Source organism: Spodoptera frugiperda, chromosome 4 (genome assembly GCF_023101765.2).
Source record: "Spodoptera frugiperda isolate SF20-4 chromosome 4, AGI-APGP_CSIRO_Sfru_2.0, whole genome shotgun sequence".
Classification (NCBI taxonomy): domain Eukaryota; kingdom Metazoa; phylum Arthropoda; class Insecta; order Lepidoptera; family Noctuidae; genus Spodoptera; species Spodoptera frugiperda.
In genome coordinates this window covers 12398641-12425771 of record NC_064215.1, presented here as the reverse complement: position 1 = coordinate 12425771, position 27131 = coordinate 12398641, and the positions used below count along the sequence as shown (strand labels likewise).

Sequence of the window (27131 nt, the reverse complement as noted above, 5' to 3'; positions counted from 1 at the left end):
GTACTTACCTAAATATTTATGTAACCGATTTTACTTTACTGTTTACTGAACTATATAGGCTGCAAATTGCAAGTAATAAAGCACTCGCTCGTTACAAATAGGCTTTATTATGTTCAACAACAATTTTATTTCGTAAATGTTAAAATTTTAGTGTTACATTATGTTATGTTTATTTGTATGTAATTATTTTATCTCGTTTAGTTGATTCGCCTTTGGCTTGTTCTTTTACTGACAAGCAACGCCATCTAGTTCAATCTTTAAAAACTATTACACGAATAATGCTGCCTTTTGCACACGATATTTGTTTTGAAATAAAATAACACAGCGTGTAATTTACTCCTTTATTTGCACAAAATATTTAAACTTTATGATAATATTTCATTGTGAAAATAATATTTACCGTACAAATACTATGAAAATTATCACGGATTTTTATAGCACTTGGGATCAATTTCGCAATTATTCTTAAATTAATTAATACATTCACGGATGGATTTATTTCATTATTATATAACTTGATTTATGTATTAGTTGTGTTTGTAGGTGAAGACCTCGTAGTCGCGCACGGTGAAGTTGTAGTCGGAGGCGAGCGAGGCGGGCGCGAGCTGGTCCCCGTACGAGTGCAGGTTGCTGTAGCTCTCGCTGTTCGTGTTGCAGTTGTTGGAGATCAACAGGTCTGCGCCCGCGCCGAATATTGGACCACAGCTGTTCGTAGGACATAATAAATGTATTACTGTTAGGGACATAACAGCGCACCCTGATGAAAAAAGCTAATACTTTAAACTGCAATCTCGAACTCGCTAGCTGAGCGAGGAGATTATGGCAAACCAAACTAAGTGTGGGAAAGCCATGCTCCGGCATGAATGGGCTCGCCTGACTGGAGTGATACCACGGACTCACAGAAAACCGATGTGAAACAACGCTTGCGTTATGTTTCGTTGTTTGAGTGAGGTTACCGGAGGCCCAATTTCCCTTCTCCCAATCTTCTCAATCCCGGATTCCCCAACAATCTTTAAATTCCTAACTTCCTTAAAAAGGCCCGATAGGTGGCGGCGATTGCTTATACGTCTAGGCTGATACGTCTGCTCGTTTACCGGCTTACATCATAAAAAAAACACAACTTTTGTAGAGTCAGCCAAAGTCCAGCAGTGGATTTCCACGAGCTGTTAGTCAGTTGGTAGTCAGAGTCAAAATCAACCAGCGGACTGTCACTGCGCCGATGATGTCCAACCTAGGTATTTGACAGAGTTCACACTTACACTGCTGGAAGAACAGTGTTCTCCAAGGAGTCTACGTGTGAATACTCACTCGGGATGGTAGCAGAGTGCGAAAGCCTTCTTGAGCAGAGTGTACCGCGCGGGCGGCTCGCTGAGGGCGAAGAGGAAGGCGCGCTCGGCCGGGATGTAGCCGCCCGCGCCGCCCGCCGCCCAGCGCGCCTCGCTGTACCCGCCGATCACCTCGCCGCGGGAACACTGACATCACGCACCGATAACCGTTACGTAGGCACACATCACAGTTTATAGTGAGGTAACCTTACCTAAATATAAACTGTGATGTGTTACCTAAGTGGGTTCAAAGAAATGGCCGAAAAATCCCCCAACGTCAGTAGGTAGAGTCAATAATATGGAAAAGTTTAGTAAAAGATTTTCCGTTATGTCTGTGTAACTGTGTTTTGGTTTTACCGCTTCGCTTTGAAGGTGAAATGCAAATAAACATTTCTAAGAACTTAGATTATTATGGTGGGCAGTAGGTACATACCTATTAATACCTTTTTTAAATATACAGTGAAACCTCGTTAAGTGGGACCTGGATAAGTGAGAAACCTCCACAACTGGAACTCATACTGAGGTCCCTACCCATTGGCACTGAATTACCTCTATTAGTGGGACAAACAACCCTCTATATCTGGGATTCGTTCTTTCGATTTATCATCTTATTTACCTCTATAACTGAGACAGCAAGTGAATTTTAATGCATAAACCTCAGTAACTGAGACAACATCGTTTTGTTTGTTGATTTACTTATTCTTATTCATTTATAATGTGCACATAACACATTGTTTTATTTAAGAATCACACCTCTTTATGTGAAATAATCCATATGTTCACCTCCATTAATGTAACCCTCTGTAAATGAGACAAATGTTTATTTATACCTGGTTATTTGAGACACTGGGTTAGTGGAATACCTCTATAAGTGATACCAATTTGAAGGTCCCTTGATGTCTCACTTAACGAGGTTTCACTGTATCATGTTATGGACATTAGAGGTTAAATACTAAACGTTAGTTGTTAGTAACAGTGATGAATGTTGTATATTTAGTCACCTGCACCAGCAGTAAGACGGGCGCCACTCCGTCGCAGTGCGAGTGGAAGGCCTGCGCGGAGTACCCGTGCGTGGACGCGCGGAATATCAGCCGCCACGACTGCTTCGGAGTACCGCACCTGAACGTAATACACAACTATTATAATATCGACTAAATACGTATACACTCGTACGTAAGTTTATTGGACATGACGCTATACCAGTTGTTGATGACAGCTTGGAAGGCACTCTTCTCCTGCTGCAGTATCAAAGATCCAGTGAACATGTTCACTGCCAAACTGGAATGTAATAAAACAAAAGTTTAGTAAATAGCACGGTTACACACAAGGCAATACAAGGCTGTTTGGAAGATGGTTGCAAAGTCTTAGGAGGGTGATTAAACTTGGTGATGTATATATCGCAGGAATATGATAAAAACAGACAGACAAGGCTTAGAGATTTGGCCAAATCCCTTAGAGTCTAAGGGATTCGATCAAACCACGGAGGATGTCAAAATAACAACACGATTTTATCATTTCGCTTAGCAAATCTGGTGATTATTAGTGTATAGTAGTAGTATTAATGGTTTGATCAAATCCCTTAGAGATTTGGCCAATCCCTGTTTTTATCATATCGCTGCGACATATATATAGATGAGATGTACTGGTTTTGTTTAAAGGAAGTTTTAAGATAGGATGTAGATGGTAAGTGACCGTGGCTGGGTCCGCTTGTCGGTGTCGTGTCTGGGCGCGGGCGGCGGCGCGGCGTGCAGCGCGGCGCGCCGGTAGCGCTCCAGCGACAGCTCCATGGGCACCGCGCCCGTCGGCTCCACCTCCTCCGCGAACACGGCACTGTCTGGACACATCACTCTTGTTAATATTTCATTCATTACACAACTCTGTAATCTCTGTCACCTTATTTACAAGTAGTTATCTATTACATTACTTTTCTGACTCTGGCTCAAGACTGAGTAGGTAAGGATGTCGGACCTGTCTACCCAAGTGGGATGTTAATATCCCCAAATTCGTTTATTATGAGAGAAGACGTTGCAGTGGACACTAGCAACTGATGATGGTGATGGTGATACCGATACGTCAAATTATATCGACTGTACATGCATTTGCATACCAATGAGCAGGAGCCGCACATGCTGCATGAGTGGTGAGAGGTGATGGCAGACGCGGGCCCTCTCCTCCTCGGTCCAGTGCGCCGTCGGCTGCGTCACACCAGCTCGTTGCTTTGCCCAAGCTAGAGCACAGCGCCATACTTCTTCCTCTTCAAGGCATAGCTGAAATTTTACCAAAATATAATTTAAAAAATATCTCTAACACAAAAGTCGTTGTCTTTTAAGTACCGGTAAACTATGGCAACTTTACCAGACCCTTGGCAACTTTACCATACTATAGGTATTCGGTATAAACTCATTTATCTAAAAATCTACCCACTAGAATTCTGTTTTGTAATAGTAGTATTTTTTAGACATTAAAAGGAAATATTTACTATATTTTGCGTAGACGTAAGACTGCTATTATGCCAGTAATGGCCGTTACAGTGTAGTGCGTGAAAATGTGCTAAAAGTTAGTAGTTCCTAAATTGTGCTCACAGAGCCTAAATTATTTGTCACAGGTGAGTGAAATTTTGATCTTGTATGTATAATATAGTTGGGATTAATGTTGTAATGTCAGCAATTGCTTTTCTTTAATTTATTGATAAATAATCGCTTCGGTAATGTTGACACAGGTTAGGTAAAGTTGCCACGGCCTGCTTTGTGGCAACTTTACCTACAGTTAGGGTTGGCAATAAATGTTTTTTTCCTTGTTTGTGTGTATGTTACCATTTTCGAATACCTAAATTTCCCAGCATAATAGTGAATATCCTGGATGATAAGTTATAATGTATTTAATAATACCTTTTGTTTTAGAGCCAAAATGGCTCACATGAAACAAAACCGCAGAAAACTCGGAGCTAGACAATATAAAAAGTATACGAAAGTAATGTTAAAATTAACTATGGAGATAGTGAAGTCAAAAAATTAAAAAGTCAAAAGATTAAACATTATTTTGTAGCCTTTTTTTACAATTTTAAACATAAATACTTAAAATTTTAGAACTTAATTTAGTTTAAAAGGGAACAATATTTTTGTCAGATATTTATGCTTTTTTTTACTTTAGGTTTAAGGTTTATAATTTTTTTTTAAATATACATGTCATAAAAAAATTTCTCATTTTTTGACAACCCCGAGCGTAACAAATTATTTGTATGTAAATTACGATGAAACCCGTGGCAACTATACCTACTGTCTGTGTAGCCGTTATCTTTATAGATTTCCTCATATTGTTTGCATTATAATACGAAGAGGTCCTAGATGAAGCCCTCTGTACCTCAACAACTCTTTAATATGCAATACACGATGAATACGGCGCGTAGGTAAAGTTGCCAAAAATTTGGTATCTTTACCCATGTTGTTTTTTCTTTACTACGGCTAAAGTAAGCGTTTGTATATAATGACGATTACAGTAAAGTGAGCCAGATAGACTACAATTCTAAATATATAGTTTTGGTTTCTATGCGTCTTATGGTTAAAAATATATTTCGATTTTTGTTCCAAAATATGGTAAAGTTGCCATGTTTTACGGTACTTAATTAAATTAAATTGCTGACAATTATAACATTTCATATAATTAGAAAAAAAATTTTGGAAACTTTAACAAGATTTAAAACAGCGCCATCTCTTGGGCAGTAGCAGAATGTGTAGGTTTAGTTTAGGATATACGTTAGTAAGATAAAAAGATACATAGATGGCGCTAAACTCCATATTTGGTTTTGATCAGTAAGGATAACGTTACGAAAGAATTTTGAAAAATACTTACAAAATCGGATGAAATAAGTTTAATAAGTGCTTCCTTGGGAAGATTGAGGAAGGCGTTGGTCTTGACGCAGTCTGCGGCGTTGTCGCCTATAAACGCGATGCAACGCTCCATGAAAGACGACGCACTCTTACCACCTGTTGAGATATGGTAAGTAGGTACTCAATTATTTCTTGGAATCTATTGTCTTTTTTAGATCGTTATTTAGCGGTTAGTGATTATAACAGTAAGGCCATTTCAGTTCCATTGTAGGTGATATATAACGTAATTAAATAATATAAGTACAAAACAAATACTAACAAACTTTATGGAACTACTCTAAAGAAGTGTGAAAATATTTAGTAGACTTCTTGTATATTATATTACATTCAGCCTCAGTTTACATTGACAACAAGGTATTTAATTGCGTATTATTTATTTATTTTTACATTTTGTGTGTGTGCATCCTAGACAGCTAACAAGATAAAAACTCAACTCGAATCTGAAGCTTATAAAAAATTATTGATACTCACTTTAGCATCATTACTAAAAAAACTCAAATAAAAGTAATCAATATGAGTTTACTTTGACATTGCATCATAATAACTCGCAGTACATTGTACTTGCAGAATACTGGCATCTATCTCAATTATTCGGGAATAATGAATAGTAGCTACAGTTGGTTATGCAACTGACCGTTGTTATCCATTTTACCTGATTGTTTTTATTTCCGGCACCATCTTTTAGTGACCAACCAGCAGCTAGAGTATCTATTGTTTACATTGTGTAGATAATATCTGTTTGTTACCGATTCACACATTCTGTCCTAATGCAACATTTTGTACACAGAGGACACCTTACTATAAATCCTTATATAGGTGCTTCTTATGTTTACTTCTTTAAGTTTAAGCCTTTATGCTTCTAGTCAAATAGACATTACAGTATGTTTATTGTCTCATCCCGCCTCATATTATGTAGGACTCCCAATATAACTGCTGCAAAGTGGAAATTAAATTGTATTTGTGTTTCGGTCTACCCTTTCAAAGACAAAACAATGGTTTGTGAAATCATATATTCACAGCATACTTACTGCTCCCTCATTGAACCAACTGTATGTTTGTAGTACATTCAGCCATGAATCTGAGCATTCCTCAGTTTTTATACTCGATTGCACTTACCACAACAACTTTATTTCATATATATTTTTGATGGTGATATTATAAACTGTTTAAGTACATTTATTATTAAAACTATTCTGTAAACTTGTTGTATGCCTTCACATGAACATATTAGATTTAAACGCAAACATTTAAAATCTTACTTAGTTGATAGATTAATTCGGGTTTTGTTATCGTCTTATATATAATCGGAATTAAAACTAAAAACCTAATTTATTGTTAGTGTAGCACAGATTTCCACATAGTAACACATCAGGTATTGTTCTATTCCATATATCAGTTTTTGTTGGTAATACTTTTATAGCAGTAACGGTTTATTATTACTTACATACAGTGTTTATGATCAGTTTGGTATTATTTTATACAGGTAAATGTAAATAAAAAATCATTTGACAATTAAACCTTAACTTTAATTATGTAAACACAGTTACATTAAACTCACATGAACACTGGTTTGAAAATAAAAAAAAGAATTTTCTTATACTTTGAGGAATGAACTTATTATACTAGACTTCATAACCTATCAAACGGACGCACTCGGGTTTACATTTTGAATTAACGTGATATTGTCCCCTTTCATCATTATTCTTCCGATTTGCTTCCTATTCTTGGTCTTCATGTGCACTTCTTCAGCTTCATCTAACACAATGTTCATGTATTCGTCAAATCCCACGATGTGTCCCTCGATTCGTAGATTCACGTTCTCGTACAGCCAAATTTGCACTCGACTTCTGTTTTGCAAATACCTGAAGATAAGGTTGATGGGTTGCACCATCACCTTCTGGACTTTTGGTGGGCCTTTGTATGCCATTTTGAATTATATTCTTGCGATAAAATTCAGATTTATTGTTACAAACAAAATGCTAGCAAGCCCGGCTTGGCGGCTTTCAATCTGTCAAAATGTCAATGTCCAACATTTTGTCTATGATCGGAATGACGCCGACGTTCAGGGTTGTCAATTGTAAAATATTGGTTAATTTAATCCACCATCCAGTTTCATCGGAAATATTTTTTATTAGCTTGCCGTTTTCATTAATAAATAATGTCACGAATAATAAAAGTCGGAAAAGATTCTTAATTAATATGTTTTAATATATCACGCTTGATGTGCCAAATAGACTAGATGTTACTAAAACAAAAAACGGGAATAGACAAGACGCCAATGAAACGAACAAAAATATAAATAAATAATGTTTCGATAAAATAATAAACAAATTCGTAAAGGTAGGTTTTCCGTTCGTGAGTGATTTATTTACGACATGTTAGTTTTTATTTTGTCTTTGAACTTACTTTTAACATCGTAAATTGAATATTTTTTAGAAATAACGCGTTTTCATTTTGCGGTTAAAAATTATAATTTTAAAATTGGCAAACATATTAAAAATACTATTGAAAAAAAAATGTTTGTAAGAAATGACAAAAAGTGTGCGATGGCCGGGAATCGAACCCGGATCAACTGCTTGGAAGGCAACTATGCTGACCATTACACCACCATCGCACTTGCTTTACGGGTCGAAATTTCAGTTCACTATTAGATGTAAAAGATTTTTACACGTGAAAACATAATTTACCTGGTCGATCTTGAATTTCCATTGCTGCTGCTAACAAAGTGCACGCACTTTCTACACTCAGTGTCGATGTGACGTGATCTTCACACGCTGATCTGAGATCTTCTACGCCTAAATCGGCTGCTAAAGTCATCATTTCGAAAACTCCTGAGTCTTGCAGCAAAAGCTGAAAAACATTATTGTATTTAAGAATTCAATTTTACTAATAATATTTAGTGTAGATTAGCGACATCTATGCATATGTATTGTAATTACGTTTCTTCTTCAGTATGTAAATAATTTTAGAAAGTGTAAATATTTGATTAAATAGTAACTTAATTTTATTAGAATTGAAATTAAACCTAGGCTCACCTTGCCGGTGTAAACATATTGAATGAAGAGACGAAATGTTTCAACTTGTACATGCGGCATTCGGATCGGTGTCGGCTGCTGGCCGATAGATGGCGTTACGGAACACCCTGGAATACGACAAACTTCGCCTCTTTTCGTGTTCTGAAAACTTTTGCATCTAGAAAGAAAAAATAAAAAGGTCCATTAGGTGATACTTAGGAGTTTAACTTGTAAGCTCGCATTTTCATAAACAATTTTAAGACGGTTCCAAGTTAGTAAAGAGTCTGAACCCAAACGTAGTTTTAACAACTAAAGTAGTAAAGTAGTTTAATATTACACAAAGGCGGGAAGCATCTTGCAGTCGGTAATTAAAAACCGATAATCTCCCCAGAGGAAATTATAGCGCAGTGCGCGGATAGCTCCGGAGGAAAAACTTAAAGTTGTCAAGTTGCGCATAACTTGTAAGTTGCCGTAAGTTATGCAAAAGCTGCATACCGTGGAAGCGTGGAGAGCAATCGTTTAAAATAGCGCGTTTATTAATAACTTAGTCGCCGGAGGCGGACGACTAACTTTTAATACCGATTACCTACAGTAAAAGCACTATTTTATTGGATAAAATCTGATTAAATTATAATTGAATGTTAAAGATAATCCAATTTAATATTCTGTTGTAATATGAATTAAACATTGATTTATAAAGACATTGCAACTAAATAATAGTCAATGAAGTTGCCGAAATCAGTTAACGACGGCTCAATAGCCAATGATACGTTAAGCTAACATTTTAAAGGCAATAAAAAAACTTGTAACGGTTTTGATATGAAGACTTACTGCCGCACTCAGAGACATTTAATGATTACTTTAACTATTTCTTAGTAACGATTTTGTATCGAAAACAATTACTAAGGATTGGGTTAAGTAATCATTAAATGACTCTGAGTACGAGGGTTAGCTAGGTTTTCCAATGGCTGATGGATTACGCGTAGATTAGTGGCGTGTGTGTGTCATGGCGGCTTCGCGACAGGCTCGTTATTTAGTGTTGATTAGACAAGCCCGCCCAGCCTCATCTCTGCTGATTGGATTTGCCATTGACTAAATTCAATTTTGAACTTAGTTCATTCGTCGGCTGTGATTTATCACCTTGTTTGCGTAATGTTACGATAATTGGATGGGCTCGGAGACATACGATATGTTGTCTTAATTCTAATTTAAGGAGATTTCAAACGTACTTTGGTAACGAAGTAATCTGATCGGTATTACTTGAGAGTTTTAACCTTAATATTTGGGTTAAAGCCGGAAAAATTCGATTCAAAGTTCAAACATTTCGAAGTTCAACATTCGAACCGTTTTTAAGAATTTCCTTAACATTTATCCTGAACAATCTTTTAGGTTTTGTTTGTCTTACGACTAAACGCCAAGGAGGGACCTTTAAAGGGATTCGCCGGGGATCGGGAGCAAATATAAAGTATCCAATGTAGAAATATTTGAGACGGTTGTCTACATTTCTTAGCTCGTGTTCGATCACTTATCTCGTGTTAATAATAGATGGGCGCCAGGTCTGCATTAGCCAGGTCCCAGGAGCAGCCGTTAATGTGAGCAGCCACAGCGTGAGGTCGCGCCGCTGAATATTTCAACGCGTTTCGTCCGCGATAACGTTTACATCAACATCTCCGGGGACTTATGAGATTGTAAGCACAGCTGATTTTGTAAGCTATTTTACGAACAAGACATAGCTGTGCACTTCTCAATTATACTTAATTCTGCCGACATGTTCGACTGGCTGCGATTCTGAGTAACACATGTTTACCTGAATGTTTTACTGTTATTAATCCACAGATATTGGTTGTACAAACTTACTATAAAAGTAACAATAAGTCAGATTCAATAACTTTATCATCAATACCTTCTTGGGATCCAAAGGCACGGAGCTAAGCACGGTATTGTAATAAATAAATCAGAGTAAACTAAAGCCAAATAGTAGGTGTAATAATTTATGCGTGTAATCGTATTAGTGGGCGCCGTAGCCAGGCTATCGTGGGCGAACATCCTCGGGCACTAAGTTCGCCGCCCAGCTCAATTAATTGTGAACTCGGTGTAGCGTTCATTAACTGATTTATTTGCGGCACGTCACTGCCTCCTGTGCTCCTGTGTACTGCTTGGGAGCATCCACAACCACTGTAATAGATCCCTGTTATTTTAGCGTTATTGTGTTGCGCTGGTCGGTTATTAGGAAGAATAATGGCTTAGTATAAATGTTTTGCTAATGATGCAGAAACGAATCAATCACTGCAAGAATTAGAAACTGAAGTCAATATATTTTGAAAGTCTGTTAAAGCAGCCAGCAAAAACAGAAGTCACTATATAGGTAGATATAAACACTCAAATGAAATAAATATTCGATTAATCAAAGTCCCACAAATCGCGTGGTATAAAGTGTATCTGGTGGCTGCGCGGCGCGGTGGTCTGGAGATTTGTTTGCAATTAATCACAGTTTGAGCTGGTGTCCTTATAATTAATTCAACGAGTGTGCGCCGCGGTGTGATGGTCCAGAATCTCGGTGGATATCATTAATCTTGGTCGAGGGCCGACTGCTGCTCACAGAGTGGCGAGCAGACACGACACCACTACTGCTCTGGTAGAACTTTCTCTGCTAGGCACAAACTACAATGATGTTCCTTGATTTGAGGTTAATAAGTTGTCTTCTATTACTCGTAGTGTAGTTATGGACGTACGTTAATTGCGTGCTTGTTAAGATATTGACAGCTTACAATACATACGTTACTTATATGTCCCGTGCGTAGTAGGCTCGTAGCAAACTGCTACGCGACTTACGTAGTAGGAAATAATTGTTACATATTATTGTTTAAGCATCATTGGTTGTATTCTTAGAACTATATATTTCTTCAATTAATTATACAACTTTATAATTTCAATCCTAATATATCTCTTCGTAGGTAAGTTCACAGACAGTGTCGTGTCTCCTATGCCTAGCGTTAGCCCGCAGTAGCGCGGCCCCGCAGCCGTCACTCTCAGATGGTGACTAATGGAGCGAACAGCTCTCACTTACACTTTTTGCTGATTTCCATTTAACACGTGGACTTCAAAAGGAGGATTTAAAATATTACCTTCAGGGATTTTCTCGTGGAAAATTGATTGTTGATTGATTCGACTATCGAAGGTAATGTAGCCGTTAATGTAGCAGGGATAACCGACTTGTTTACAACTTAATTAATTAGAGTAGTGCCAAACATCGTTTCTTAAAATCATAATTTCCGATGAAAACGGTTCGTTCAGTAGTTTTTGTAAACCGATAACAATAGAACACATGACATGTTCTTTATACCAAAGATAGTATATGCACAATTGGTTGTGGTTTGGTTCCCCATTTCGCCTAGTGAGTATCAGCATCATACGTCTCATAACTGAATTTCGTCAGCGGTCCGTAGTTTCGCAGCTCCGTGCTGTGATTAACTCGATTAACAAAGCTCGCGTGAGCCGTCGCGAGCCGTCGCCGTGGACACGCCGCCGTCACCGCCGTCACCGGCCGCAGTAATTGACACGTCACCATGTCAGACCCTCCTCTAATCTCGCCTGATCATGTACGTTACTTATGTTCATACATTTTAATTAGAAAGGCGGGAAATGTTACAAATGGCTGCCTCGTAACGCGGTTACTACTTAGGTTTGAGGTTATACCGAGATCACTGTAAGTACTGTAACTAAATAACAGTATCTAATCTAGTACCGTACGGTACATAACGATATTATAACACATAATTTGTGTACCTGTATCAAAGTTTATTTCATATATATTTTAACAAGGATCTTAGATCTGTAAGGGTTTTGAATATCCATATAGATATCTCTAGCCAAAATAAAGAACTCCTTAATTCACTCCTCACACAAAGTGATTAGCTAATTAGATGCATATTCTTAGTAAAACAATCTTACTACGTTCAATAAACAAATCATAGGCGGCACTCTCTGAAAGTTAATTATTGGCTTTAATCTGAACTGTTAACGCCGTGGTTTCGGTTTCCGCGTCCAAGTTTTAATAGTGTTTCCCTCGCGACTATGTACTCGGCTAACATGTGGCTTGAGCAGCAACACTGACTATGCAAAATATTTGTTACTGTGATAAGTTTGCAAAGGAATACAATGTGTTGTTTTGTTAGGCAGGAAATTAAGAGAACTATAGTTTCTGTTGTCTCGACACACTTCATTTATAGACCTCTAAAGACGACTACAGAATCAACTTGCACGGTTCTCTCACATTATCCTCTATTTCATCGTCTGGACTTTAAAAGAGACAATGAACTCTGAGTTTGTTTCGGCATTTCTTCTCAGAGTAGTCGGATATTTGAAATATTGACTATTACTTACAGAAATAAATATCATTTATAGATCATTTTCAGTAACTAGTAAACCTTAGGTCTGCGATAAAAAATACTTATGTGATTAAAAATGTAAACGATCTCGTCCATCTTTATAAAATCGAGTGCAGATTGAATAACCACCATCAGAATTACTTAAGTAAATTATATGACCGACAAGGGAATTGTTGGCACTTAATAAAATTAACACAGTTTGTTTGGTTAAAAAACAAGCTTCTAAACAATCTATACAGCGCGGCGACCATGATTGATGACGTCACGACCGCGCGCGCAACGCGACGCGACATCGTGACAACGTTGACTCGTAATTTGCGTCATGGATACTATGGTGACCAGATTTATATTGAGAACATGGATATCGAGTTATTGTTTATATCGTTACTGAATATGCAGGCATTCTCTAAACCTTGAATCTGGTCGACAGTACATCAACCCGAAATATAAGTAGAAGCTAAACACCTACAATCCTTTCCATTATCTGTTTGTAAGAAGCGAACATAGTTTCTTTCTAAAGTTTTTTTACCCAAAATACATTGCTTAATCCTGGCAATCTAACAATATGAATCGAAGCAGTCGATAATTCAACTTGATATAAAATAAAAGAAATGCTACCGTTGTAAATTAAAGTGTTGTTCTAAATAATAATAGAGGGTAGGTTAAAAAACATTGTCTCTCAGTTTCCGAAAACGATAGTGTCCCGAACGATCACGATTCACGATTAATCGTAGGCTCGCCGCAGCCGTCGGCTGTCGGATGCTGATGCTGCTACTGTACGGATATTAATCACGCTCTACTTCTTGCACTACTTGTCATTATGTCCGTTGTTTACGTTACAACCAGCTCAGTACCCATAGTACCAGTTTTCTTTACGTTTAATTAAAGTAATCGAAACGATCTGATTGGTTGGTTTATTCAAGTCGGCCAATCAGAGCGCCGAACGCGCTCTCGTTTCGATTACTTTAATCGTCAAAATGATAACATGACTTTAAACCTTCAATTCTGAAAACCATCTTGAACCATGGTTCCATTAAGGCGAAGTATCCTTGCAAACTACTAGTAATAAATAAGTAAACCATGCTATTTTAACAGCAATAGAAAAATACGAAGTTCAGCCTTATCTCGTTAGTTAATTCAGTCGGCGGTGGAGTTGGTGCCGGCTGCATTCTGAAGTCTGTAATCTGCACGCCATTCTGGCAACATTCTAATTTTCGCCACATTCACAGCACGCGACCGTTGCGTTCAAATTACAGAGCGCAAAGCTAATGAACTCCATATTTATATGTTTTCGTGATATTTACGGACGTATCGCCGGCGAGTATAAATCGACTCGTTAATCCTGATTGGTGTAATTCAATCTTGTAAATTACACTGCATGATCGCTCAACATGTTTTTCCAACAGATAAATGAAAAGCGAATGAAATGTATCCGCGTTGAATGTCTGACGTTACGTCGGGAATAAGTGATTCGCAATATTTACTTTTTAAATGTTTTTCAATCTTTTATGCAAACTGATATCTGAAAAGTCCTTTCGTAACGTTTCAGGGTTCAAGTTGATCAATTACTTCTTCGATTTGTTCAACAGCAGTACATTGAGCTAAAATGCTTATAAACAATCAATTGCTTTCAATCTTTTGAAGTTCAGATGAAGCAGTATAAACGTGTTCGAGGTGGCGCAGTGTTTGTAAATGTTTTCATACAAAAGCTGGCTGGTAACAAGGTAGTGAGTAATGGGCTGGTGGCGGTAGATTATTGCGACATTTTTCTACAAATAATAAAGCGGTAATGAGCGGTGTAGGACGACACGTCGACGTCGACGTCAGCGGCAGGCAGCGCGCCTCGCCGCCGCCGCGCGCTGCGACCGCTCGCCTCCAATTTGCGGTTGCGCTCACAATGGGCCCGCGCCGCGCTCCGCTCAGCTGTCAGCGCAACACGGGCCGCGCCGCTGCCATTGTGTGCAACTTGCTGCTTGTTGTTATTGAATGCAACCATTTGTGTGGTTATTGTAAATTAAAAGTTAAGTGTCGACGATCAACTGTATTTTATCTGTATACCCCGTTTACGAATGACGAGCTTTCGAATTAGGGAAATGCGTCCCATTTCTCAAAGCTATTTTTTGTTTAAACAGTCCATTTTTTAAGTCCTTTAAACAGTCCTGGCAGTTGAATAACCCCAATGAAGAAGTTAACGATCTTAATTCTTGAACAACTGTAGATCACCATTTGAAATTCAGCGATTATCCACCTGAAATCCTCATTAAATTATTTACTTTGTAAAATTGTCCACAGATACTGAAACAAAGTGTTTCTTTCCAGTGTGTAGTGCAACATTTGTGGGTAACGGTGTAACATTGGAAACGTGTGAAATAATTGATGTCGTATTGTGCGTTTTGTCGCTACGCGGCGTATTGTTCCCTTTAGTATTGTTGAACTGATTTGAATCTCGCGTTTTGTTTGTTGCGGAGGTGACCATGAATGAGGTTTTCTGTGGACACATAATTAGAGAGATTGACGATTTCTAATTGTTAAGGTTTTTATTTAGTCTGTTTCTTTATTTGAAGCATGCCCCTTTTCTTTATGAAGTTACACGGGAGCCTCGGCGAGGATCTTTTCGTTGATATGATGATGATAATGAGGGGTACCAAACTTTGACCTTCAACTTTTATTACTTTATAAACCTTTTATTTTATGCATTTAAGTATCTATTCGACTAGCCAATGTTTTCGAGACACTACACATTTTAATGGAAGAATACATTTTGTGAAATAAAAATATCTTAACATTTCTGACAAAGCTGGTCACTTCAAACGAGCGGTTCGCGTGGAAGCGCGAGTTGTAATTACGATTCGTGTCGGTTTGTTTACCTCGCCGATAGATGGCGTTTGTTTCAACAACACGCATTGTTTTTTCCCGCGCTCCGTGGCCAACTTTTCTCATTTATTCCAACAAATATGTCTAGTGTTTCAGCGGTTTCACTTGAACGTTTCATTGAATTTCAACTCACGTTCACACATTGTCGTTGTGGAAATTTTATAATTGGTACACAGCTGTACCTTTCTACATTGTTCACGAATCGCGTGCGACACAACTTTAATAATTATAATGCTTTGAGAAAGTAATGGAACTTGTCACACGGTAATGTGTAAAACAGATTTAATGAGTAAATATTAACAGTAACACAGCTGGGGAAACATTGAATTCTACATACCGTGCTATTAACTTCAATATGTTGCCATATTTCGGAAAATGGCGTCTAGGCCTCTCTTGATATTTACCTATCGGAGATGTATCGAAGTAATTTTAGGTCAGATGGCCATGTCTACCTTGTGTAAATAGGTTTCCATGTGCTTCATCAAAATTCCTGAACTCCAGAGTATCGCAGCATACATTACGGCGAGCAGTAAGTTGTACATAATCGTGAACAAGCGGGTGCTTACGCGATAAATTCAGCGCGGGCGAAGCGCCGCTCTCATTGAATCATCAATCAACCCCCGCCCCCGCCCCGCCCCGCTCTCTGCCGCCTCACCCCCGCACACCCGGTACTGCTGTAATTAAGTCCCAAATTATCCCTGTAAGGGGTGACTAGGTGTAGTCGACTGGCGGGACAGTCCGAGTAGCGTAAATATTGACGAATCAAGAGAGTGAGAGAGCTTCAATATTTCACTTTTTTGCTACACTGAACTAAAGACACAAGCCAGTTATAATATGAATTTAAGGTATTTTGTATATTAACTTAATGGATAGTATGTGTATTTGTATTCCAAATAGGTTTATGTAAGCACATATTCACACTTGGCCCATTAATGTTACTGATCGCTTAGTAACTTTTTGTCAGTTAATTTTATCATTTCTCATAAAATTACGAGCGAGTACAATAGTCAAACACAATAAATTAACAATTAAGAATGTCGTACCGTAACCCATGGTGACCCTAACACTATCGCAGTACGGCCGTCGAAGCAGTAACACCAATTACCAAAATTCGTCAAGATTTCTATATTGCTTGTCCCTTTCCTGATAGCCTGTTAGCTGGACGTTTGACAAGGACAACAATATTCTGATCCTGCACATGTTGCCTGTATTAAGCTTAGTTAAGTGTTGCTACACCGAGTAAGACAAATTGCTTGTTTTAAGGGAATTTTAAAAGAAACACTCTGTTTCCTTCACCTTTGATGACTAATAATGGAAGTGTCAGCGCTTACGTTCCAACAATAGAATGGCAAGTGAGATACATGAGAGAGATTCTCTCTCGTATATAATCTACTTTTGAATTTAAGAAACTAATTGTTATAACCTACATACGTAGTGAATTTAAGAAACTAATTGATTAAGTATAACCTACATACGTGGTTTAACTGATATTGATAAAGTATAAGACAGTTTTGGGCTTAATATAAAGTTCTACTTTTATTTCTCATTTTCTGATGCATTTAACATAAATCCTTCTATTTGTTATTGTACACATTAAAGTATCCACAACTTCATTTCAAAAACAATTACGTACAATTTATTTTCATCTCTCCACCACCGTAAAGTATAATTAGGCAAAGTAAAAACAGCAACAATCAGGAGTTTCAGATTACAATTTCAAGTTATTAATGTTTTACCAAACTTTCTGTTTTATGGTACTGCCGTCTGAATTGTCTTAGGCCCGAACTATTTAGCAACAAGTATAAAATATTTCGCCAAACAGTTTTAAAGGAGCCGTTTAACTGCGAACTGTGTTCAGACTTGATTAAAAAGGAAAAGTGGCGTAAACAATAACAGCCATGATCATAAATAATGTGAGGAGGTGCCTCAGGCTTATGAAGGACCGAGTTGAGTAACTTTTTAAGTTATGTTTAGCTTCTACTAGCTATTGTGGCGTACGACTTTATGCTTGGTTCGAGAGGACATCTCATCTTATAAAGACATCGCTTTCAACTAAAGTGTTCTTGTTTTAGCACTGTTGTTGTATTTCAGGACTTCTAAATGTCTCATATCTAGTCCATGACTCTCCAGTGACCTAAAGTATAATTAGGCAAAGTGAACAATCAGGAGTTAGATTACAATTTCAAGTTATTAATGTTTTACAAACTTTCTGTTTTATGGGACTTGAATTCCTTAGGCCCGAACTATTTAGCAACAAGTATAAAATATTTCGTGGTTTTATTTAACTGCGAACTTGTTCAGACTTGATTAAAAAGGAAAAGTGGCGTAAACAATAACAGCCATGATCATAAATAATGTGAGGAGGTGCCTCCGGCTTATAAAGGACCAAGTTGAGGAACTTTTTAAGTTATGCTTAGCTTCTACTAGCAGTGGCGTTGACTCTTCGGAGGACTCATCTGGTCCGCTTTCTAACTAAAGTGCTGTTGTTTTAGCACTGTTGTTGTATTCTAGGACTTCTAGATGTCTCATATCTAGTCCATGACTTCAGTGAGCTAGATAGATGAATATTGTTTCTAAGCAAAGTGTCTATAAATTCATTTTCACAACGGATTTCTTAAAATTCTTATTAGTTTTCCCCGGACGCTTGGTCCGTGCCTTTGTAAAACAAGTCTTCTTGGTGGTCTGAATGTTAATAAATTGACAAAACCTATATTCACATCTAATTAATTTCAAGATATGTATTAGGAATATGCATTAAGAGACTGATGACTGTTGATGAAACGAAAGAGGTATGTAAGAATCGTAGTAATTGGCGTTCGATAGTCTCTACCTAACCCTATGGGAGACAGACGTGAGGTTATGTATGTGTGTATAATATGTATGACATAAATTATACCAAACAATACACGCCTATGTATTTAATTAAAGACGATCACTTGGCACCTGTACCTAACACACAGCGGCTGCGAACTTCGCTCCAACATTGGCCCACATAACAGCACTCGTATACTGTAGCATTAATAAAATTAATAAGAAACAAGCTTAGCGATGATTGATCACGCTGCGAGGGCCGGGAGCTGGTAACTTTGTGAATCAATCATGGCGCAGATGGCGCGGCCGCGGTTTATAATCACTGCTGGCTGGTACACGGTACACCTCGTTACTGAAACTTCATTGTTACTCGCTAGGGGTAGGTAGCTGCTTCAGTGCTGAAGTCAATTCATTCAATGTCATGTTAAGTAGACGGGGTTGGCTAGAAATGTATCGATACAGTAAATTAAAGGTAAATTAAACCGAGAGATTCCACTGTTACATAAAGCCACATTGTTAATTACTTTCGACTTAAGCTGTCGAACTTAAGTAACGAAATAAATATGTTTAGTAAAGTTTTATACCTGATAGCCACAGATACTATATTTCTTTCAGATAGCTATTGTTAAGTGATTTATAAAATAAACTAGATCGTTCTGTGTGTTTGTGATCTCATAAAAGCAAAAAGTACAAAACTAAAGCAGTACATCAACTCGAATAGGAAAGTTAGGGAAGCTCCCGCACATAGTGAGTTATTTTTCCAATTTGCTCTTAACAAACACATTCGGCGAGTCTGGCCAACTTTACGCATAACTTGATGCGAGTTGCTTGTGAAACTTGCCGTTTTTCCAGACCCCTTCAACTGGACCACATGTCGGGAACAGGGCCGTGCCTATTTACATGCAAATTGCTTGGCGTCGACAGATTTCTTTTCGATATCCCCCCATCTTTGGTCTGCATAACTTTCGGCACTATACATAATTCATTCCGAACGGACGGTGGCGATCTTTTTTATTAGTTTCCTATTCAGTATTCACATTTTACTTTGAATTACTCCAGCTTGTTGAAAAGGTTTTGATTTCATGCAAATGAATTGAAATTTCAATATAGCGCCATCTAGTTTCTGAATTCGAAATGAGTTTTACAATGTCGCCGAAAGATGGCGCTGTGTGTTGCTATTTAGGAACTGCATAGAAAATGTAAAACAGGTTGTGATGAATATTAATTTCTGTACTTTTCTCTTTATTTCCTTTTAACGCATTATGGAGCTCTGCGCACCTCATCAAGCAAATTACGTCTTCACATCTCGGAGCTCAAAATTCATTTGCATTTGAAACAGTGAATGGTGCAGCCGTGAAAGGTCCGCAATTTGCTCCACGCATAAATAAAGATCAAAATTAGTAACAATTTTGAACAAACTTCTATAATTTTGGAATTTAAAGATTTGTTTCTTAACTTTACTTAGAAGTTTTCATTAGTTACATACGCTTTTACGTACAAGTGACGACGAATGTTTTGACATATTACGTATTGTAATATAAAATCTATATTAGTAAAAACTTAAACAATATATTTTTATCAAAGTAATAAAATTATAATATCAATCTATTTTTACTATTATTATTGACTAACTTTTGCTTGTGTACTCAAATTTCACCATGTCTTGTAACTCCCGTATGGTCTAGTGGCTAGGATACCTGGCTTTCACCCAGGAGGCTCGGGTTCGATTCCCGGTACGGGAAAATCTTTTTGCACTTACTTACCTTGCTATTAAGATTATTTTGTGTGCAAAAACTTTTTCTTCGTTGGTTCCGAGGATAAAAACGATGTCAGCGGAGTCTTGGTCCTCCGAGAGCCTCTGTAGGTCGCGCAGCAGGCCCGGCAGGCCGGCGCGCTCCACCGACGCAGTGCAACAAGTGCCCGTCACCCTATTCGCCATCGGCACTGGCTGCTTCTTTTTGATTGGATAAATTTTGACGAGTGTTTCTGACGTTTTTCACTATTTACACAGCTGATCAACAGCAACAATTAGCTAATTTTTCACACAACACTATCTTACTGTTTGTTGAATCAAACACGATAGTTATTGTCAAAGAAAAACACTTTAACTACACCGAAACAGTAAATAAACAATGAACGTATCACAACCACACGACAATCACGACAATACAAACACCACTGTTTGTCACTTTGTCCACTTATTTATAGAAAACATTAGATTTGCAAATCGTTAACTCAAAGCTTGTCAACATAACCTCAATCGCATAACTTTGCCTCAACTTCAAATAACTTGAACTTGACTCCGTGAAGGCTTTCCAACTGCAAGGGTGTTATAAGAGGCTCGTGTTTACTACGAAACACTGTGTCCATTGTGTTTTGGGTTAAAGTCCTCTCACGGGCACAAAACAGGTTTTCATTAAACTCAGGTAGACGCTTCTATTAATATTTCTATCTTTGTCATTCATTGTGTACGTGTCTTTACATAGCTTATTGCTATTTCGACTCAGCATTCATCCGCCTCCGTGGCGCAATTGGCTAGCGCGTTCGGCTGTTAACCGAAAGGTTGGTGGTTCGAGCCCACCCGGGGGCGATTATTTTTGTTCAATCTTGTGTTGATTTCGTAGCGTTGCCGTTTCGGAGTGTGTATGGCATGGCTTTGAAATTGCTTTTGTATGATAACAGAAACGTAAAATATAACAAACGTGTATAGATATTTTATGTTTAGTTTGCAAGTGAGTAAATCTGTATTACACGAATATTTTTGAAGTTTAACGTGAATTTAAATGTTGGTGGAAATGGAAGAAAATGACCGAAGAGATAAATTGTTTGTGTGGATAATGATAGTTATGAAACAAAAGGGATTAATGATAATGTCTATTAAAAGAAAATGGAAGCTAAAGAAGAAAGGCCTATAGCGCTAACTCAAAGAAATTGGGATCAGATATCCCAAGACACAACCATCGTAACGATAGCAGTTTAAAGTAAAACCAGTGGATATTACCCAGTCCCTATTCTGCTATGTCCATATAACCGAACAGCTGCTGCAACTGCAGCACTGACTCAGTGACAACGATGCAGTCGTCCAGTACAATGGGACACAAATTCGCGAAATCCGTGCCAAAACGTTCCACTCGAGTATTTAACGCTGGGAAGTTGCCGCAGATCGGAGTCGTGACAGTTCGGAAATTGCAACCCGTCAGCGGCGGCGGTGGCTGGCGCGACCGGCGACCCAGCAGCCGTCAGCAGTCGGCAACTGTCGGCAAATGTCGGCTGTATCCGTCAAACATCGGCACAACCATTTATTGCGTGCCTCGAATTTGTAATTGAGTTTAGAATTGAAGATGAAACTTGATTTATTAAACTACATTTAGAAGACAAGTACCTAATACTTGTACTGGGATATTTTGAACTGCCTTTATAAAAAGAGCGAAAGCAGTGAATTAAAGCAGGTATACACGATGTCTAAGGAAAAATAAACAAACGTGAAGTTTATGGTGCAAATTAATATCGATGCAAATTAAAATAATCATACTTTGGGCTTATTACAACAATAAACGAACTCTCCACAAATAAACATTGTTTTATTCAAAATATTATAAATCTCTCGTTTGGAGAACGCCGACTAGCGAAGTTTATAATAAATTCCCAATGTGTTTACAATGTGGCTACACAAACAGTATAAATATTCCGCGGCGAAAAAAACTATTGAACCGCGAAAATTCTGCCACAATTTTGTGCAAACGTAATATTTAGTTTAGTATTACTATTGAACGCACCGGAGGATCCTGTGCGCTGTTAGGAATGTGTGTACAGCGGGCCGCGCCGGACCGGCCGTCATCCGGTCGACTGCATTATTCAACTGTCATACATACGACGACTCCGGCTCCACAGCACGGATTGTTAGTTTACATCACATTTAGTCCAGCAACGAACAAACACACACTAATAAAGCAAAAATTCATATTTGCACTCTATTTCGCAATGGATTTTAAAATTGGCTAAATTATGCATAGACATCCACATCCATGTTTGATATCATTTTAATATGATGACCGATGGTTGTGAGTCTAATGATATTTGAAGGGAATTTGAGACATTAAAAACAAGCAAAATCTTTCCATTATATTGCATCCAGGCAAGATGTATCAGAGTGTTATTAGAGTGTTGTCCGGCATGATTTATTAGTGAAAATGAGAGCACATTAACCAATTGCGCAATAACCAACTTGAGCCGTAGTCGAGCATCATAATTCTAACAAGGCGTTTATTTTAACAGATGTACCAATATTTCATGGCCTCCTAACTGCGCCGCCGACAAATATATGGGTTTAAACAGTCTGGTTTCTGTGAACGTCACCATACATTAGTGAGATTTACTAAATAATTGTAAAATAAGAAGGGTCTGTATGTCTATAATAATTCTCTCAGTTTGTTTTCTTTGGTCCGGAGAGCGCTGGTCCAAGTGCGCTGCTGACGCGTTTATGTGTCTATTGATTTCAGTACATTATTGGTCCCTTATTTATGGGTGTCAAGGTTAATGTTCCGTGTACACCGCTCTCTGGAGGCTTAAGTAAATTGTTTGCGTTGAAGACAACACGATAACGTGGGGTGCTTGGTGTTTCTCAATCGGAGACCAGAACCAAGTCTATTTTTCTAAAATTAAAATATCTATATCAAAAAGCAATCATGAATGTACCTAGCAACGGAAATATCGACCCTAAATAGTCGTATTTGATAAAAATAAAAAATCAAACACGGTTATCGTTTACGACGGGCTCTGTACAAATATATGCGATTATATCAATCACTGTCGAGGGCCACTGCCGAAATATGTATGTTTGTTCGAGATAATATCGTCAATAACTGGATTATGGTCATTCTGACCGACACATCCCGTATTTGTTAACACGTGTAAACTGCGATAGCGACGGGTTAAGCAAACACACTGTTTGTCGTTTAATATCTTCGGATTAAAGTGATCGTTCATGATTCAATATCGTCTACTCGCCGTACATACTCAAGTGGTATTATTATTTTGTAATTCTGTTTGTACTGATTTGTGACTAACATGTAATAACACAGTCCCAACTGTGTAGTATGAAGTATAGTCGAGTGTTCTCACAGCTCGCAGGGGACACGGAGTCATCAAAACAAAGTAAAATCCCAATCAGCTTCAAACAAATAGCACAATTAGCACTAGGGAGGAACAATCAAAGTCAACGTGCCGAAGACAACGAGTATGACGAGGGGCCCTCATTGTACTGAAATAAGAAAACCAATTAAAGCCGAGTTCTAAACGTCACCTAACCGTTGAATATGAATGGCGCGGGGCGAGCCACGCACTCGGCCCGATGCGATCTGCCCGCAATTATACCACAAAAGAATCAATTACACGCCAGCCAGTCGCGCTCCCGCAAAGCGGAAAGAAAACAATATTGCACTCGCAACGCTTAAACTCTTCACCGTTTCTGTGCCTTACCTTCTGCCGCGACAGGGCTACGAGCCGACAGAACTGATCCGCGCACTGCGGAAATTGTTACAGGATTTTGGAAGCTTATGAAGTTTAGAATACAATTTTGATAAAGGGATGAAGTAATCGATGCTCACTAGATGGCAGCAGAGACGTTTAAAGTCCTGTTCATTTCAGTGTATGTTTGAAAAGTTGACTTGTTTCAGTGGAGTCCAGTGACTTGATATTAGTAACGAAAATGTCTGTGAAGAGAAAGCGAATCCTTCTACATGTCCCTCTAGCGGTGGCTTAAATAACCATCATTGTGTTACTACTGTGTTAGGCCTAATGACGTTCCAATGAAAAACAAATCGACACTGATTGGGAATGTAGTAAAGTGGTAAAGAATGTCTTGTTTTCATGGGTTGACGTAGAACTACGAGCGAGGAGAAAATGTATGACGCAGGTGTCTACGCAATTAAGAGTGACATGTCCTCGTGGGAGTTTGCTTGGCTTGGCGTGGCTGGCGGCTCCACGCGACCGAACGTTTGCCAAAATCAGTTCCGCGTGAGTGCGCCGCGTCTAAATTTTTATCATCGCCGCGGCTCGTCTCGCGAGTTTGGCCCTCGTCTCTTTGAGGTGCAGATCAAAGCGTACGCGCTTCTATTAGCCCTGATTACAGCGGCGCACTCGACGCCCCGCCCCCGCCCGCCGCCGCCGCCCCTCGCGGCCGCATTGTCTAACCGCGACCGCCGTCGGGTTAAGTTAAGATGCGTTGTAGTGTCATTGCAAGTTTAATTAGCTTTGATAGTGATGCGCCGACGTTTGACGCCTCTAGTACGCGATAAGTGTGCTGTGCCACTTACGCTACGATGGCGACATAGTCTAGGCCTGCTCGAAGCACTAGCAATTATCTATTTCAGGACATGTAAGTTATGACAAAAGGAAGCAGCGTCGGATGTCTTGTGTGTGCTGATTGATAACCTCGATGGATCTGTATCGTCTTGCAAGCTGATAGTCTGGTCTAATGTCTGCGCCGCGGCGATAATGTTCTATTTTGAGCTACTACGTTACAAATATGAAAGAAAAGAAGCATTATCTGCACTGAGAAGCTCATTGACATCTGGCTAGCATAGTCCCGCGGCCTACAGTAGTATGTTATTCGTACTGGAGTAGTTATCAGGCCGGAGTGAATGGATCTTATCGGGCTGTTATCGCAGCGGCGCGACGTGCTACTTCGGTAGTAGGGCCGATCGACCGATACTATTACATTTTGGAATATTATTGTTCTTATTGGTGTAGGTAGGGGACTGCGTACCCATACCAATTGACGACTAAAGGGGTCATGCATATTCTTATAGATATATCTCTTGGACTGTGATGTACTAAACTTCTAGGTACTAAATATTACTTCAAGTACGGTAGCGATAGACAACTCTTTGGGTACTTTAAGAGACATTATATTTCAGTGTACTGTATCAGCCTACGTGTTGAGATCACTCTGGTATTAATAATTTTAAAATAACATAATTTCACATGTGTGATTGTGGCATATGCAAATTAAAAGACATCCTTAAACATTTTCTTCGAATTAAACCTGAATCGGTTCCATTAACATGAGGAACTTTCAATAGATTGAAATGAATAAAAAACTAATAAAAGTAGGTATTAGAAACACAATAAATAAAGTACTTAGATAAGTCGTCTGTAATTCTGTCACTCTTGACATGGCGTCGGTGGTGTAATGGTCAGCATAGTTGCCTTCCAAGCAGTTGATCCGGGTTCGATTCCCGGCCGACGCACACTTTTTGCTTATTCTTATAATTATACCGGTTTGTGATTTTAGTGATAGTTTATACGACGTTATACGTATTTATAAGGGTATCTATAAATAAATATGACTTGTCATTATGTTGGAGGCCTCTTTTCCTTGTCGTTTTGTCCACTTTGTTGGATCTAAAGTTTTTATAACACAAGCAGGTAGAATAGTATTTAGAAAAAATAATAACCGTGACATTCTTGTATGTAAAACGAGTTAAAATCATTTCAATGTAAATCGAAACAATTTAAGAGTTACATAATACTAACCGACAGATGGCGTTACTAGTGTCATGTTAAAGCACGCTATTATAAAAGTGAAAGTTTGTTTGGTTGGATTTTTGGTTGTTTGCCCGTCAATCACGCTGAAACTACAGAACGGATTTTAAAGAAATTTGGTATACTATACAGACAATGAATGCGTTGACTTGGGTGAAGCCGCTAACAGAAGTAAGTGTTAAATATTCATTTTTATTAAAGAGTGCCCTTAAACGCCGGCAACGCTGAGACATAGCATTATAAAAACTGAACTATCTCTAAGTATTTCCTAACTTTTATTTTAAAAACTATTCGTATCGAGTGGACACAGATTATAAGAGTGGATATACTGCAGCTTGATTTGCAGGTAAGGCAGCAAAGTGAATTAGCTTCGTAAGACTTCGTCACACTACTAGCAGTAGCAGTACAGTCGAGCACGTCTGCAATTAGGAACAAATTGTGTGGAATACCGTGTTTGCTCCTAGCGCCGGAAATTGTGTCTTCTGTCAATATTGGGGGCGTCTGTATACACACATAAAAATCATAAAAAACAACCCTATACCCAAGCAGTAAGGATGATTTTACAATCGATGTTGGATAAATAATAATTTCGCGTTAGTTTTCGTCAGTAATTGTTTATGATTGTCTTGTAGGAGTTGTCGAGTATTTCGGGAGGGTGCGGACTAACTAAATATTGGTATCTGCGTTTAATATGTGGAAACTAATAATGGGCTCTGTAGCTATTGTTGGGAGCAACTGCGACTACATTTGTGTTGCCTGGGGAAGGTCGGGTAGGATTCGGTTGCGGAAATTATTTCAGTAATGAACCATTTCCGATTTTGCCAAAGTACTTGAGTTAAGAAAGACCGTAGCAACGCCACTTATTAAGTAATACACAAGTAGCTTTTGTCTTCAAGGCTTCGAAGGTTCCAGAATAATTAAAAATGGTCCCCGAGGGTATCGACGGTTTCCTCCTCCACAAATCCGTTCCCATGCAGTATTTGCTCGAGCTCCCTCCGTGTGGATTTTAAACGTTCATTCTAAAACAAAAACTTTCACTCACATGTTCGTTCGGTTTACGGTTTTACTATCAAAGGGGTTTTATTTTTCCTCTCGGTATCGAAGGTCAGAGGGGACTAATTGGCCCTCCACTCCACTTGCGCCGATGGCTCCGATATTTGGCGACGAGTGTGTGAGTGTTGGTGTACGCGCGGCGCGCTGTACGTACCGTGCTCTCGACTTCTGGAAGTTTATCTTGCCGTGTTTTCTAAGGTACGTTTATTTTATGGATCTATCATTCTACATCGC

The 27131-nt window shown here is 38.5% G+C and overlaps 2 protein-coding genes and 4 non-coding genes across 6 annotated transcripts; 3 read left to right on the top strand and 3 right to left on the bottom strand.

Annotated features, from left to right (window-relative positions):
• Window positions 1–327: 327 nt before the first annotated feature.
• Window positions 328–20660, bottom strand: LOC118272812 (kelch-like protein 2). The gene is made up of 10 exons (XM_035589494.2): window positions 20063–20660; window positions 8248–8404; window positions 7900–8062; window positions 5175–5308; window positions 3433–3592; window positions 3018–3159; window positions 2526–2603; window positions 2327–2444; window positions 1309–1472; window positions 328–705 (listed from the first exon to the last, which is right to left on the bottom strand). The coding sequence occupies exons 1-10, from the start codon at window positions 20236–20238 to the stop codon at window positions 528–530; spliced, it is 1470 nt and encodes a 489-aa protein (XP_035445387.1). The 5' UTR covers window positions 20239–20660; the 3' UTR covers window positions 328–527.
• Window positions 6717–7250, bottom strand: LOC118272761 (probable small nuclear ribonucleoprotein E). The gene has a single exon (XM_035589424.2). The coding sequence runs from the start codon at window positions 7137–7139 to the stop codon at window positions 6852–6854; it is 288 nt and encodes a 95-aa protein (XP_035445317.1). The 5' UTR covers window positions 7140–7250; the 3' UTR covers window positions 6717–6851.
• Trnag-ucc (transfer RNA glycine (anticodon UCC)) lies at window positions 7755–7826 on the bottom strand. Its single transcript has one exon. It is a non-coding gene; the product is annotated as a tRNA-Gly (tRNA).
• Window positions 19970–20041, top strand: Trnae-uuc (transfer RNA glutamic acid (anticodon UUC)). The gene has a single exon. It is a non-coding gene; the product is annotated as a tRNA-Glu (tRNA).
• A 155-nt stretch (window positions 20661–20815) lies between the features above and the next one.
• Window positions 20816–20889, top strand: Trnan-guu (transfer RNA asparagine (anticodon GUU)). Its single transcript has one exon. It is a non-coding gene; the product is annotated as a tRNA-Asn (tRNA).
• Window positions 20890–25477: 4588 nt separating this feature from the next.
• Window positions 25478–25549, top strand: Trnag-ucc (transfer RNA glycine (anticodon UCC)). Its single transcript has one exon. It is a non-coding gene; the product is annotated as a tRNA-Gly (tRNA).
• The last annotated feature ends 1582 nt before the right edge of the window (window positions 25550–27131 follow it).

Bases quoted from the DNA above. Each gene is read 5' to 3' on its own strand.
- LOC118272812 (XM_035589494.2), bottom strand. From the start codon at position 20,238: ATGGCGAATAGGGTGACGGGCACTTGTTGCACTGCGTCGGTGGAGCGC. The intron at 3,593-5,174 runs GTAAGTATTTTT...GTAAAATTTCAG, and splicing joins AACTTATTTCATCCGATTTT to CTATGCCTTGAAGAGGAAGA. The intron at 2,604-3,017 runs GTCACTTACCAT...ATTACATTCCAG, and splicing joins GACAAGCGGACCCAGCCACG to TTTGGCAGTGAACATGTTCA.
- LOC118272761 (XM_035589424.2), bottom strand. From the start codon at position 7,139: ATGGCATACAAAGGCCCACCAAAAGTCCAGAAGGTGATGGTGCAACCC.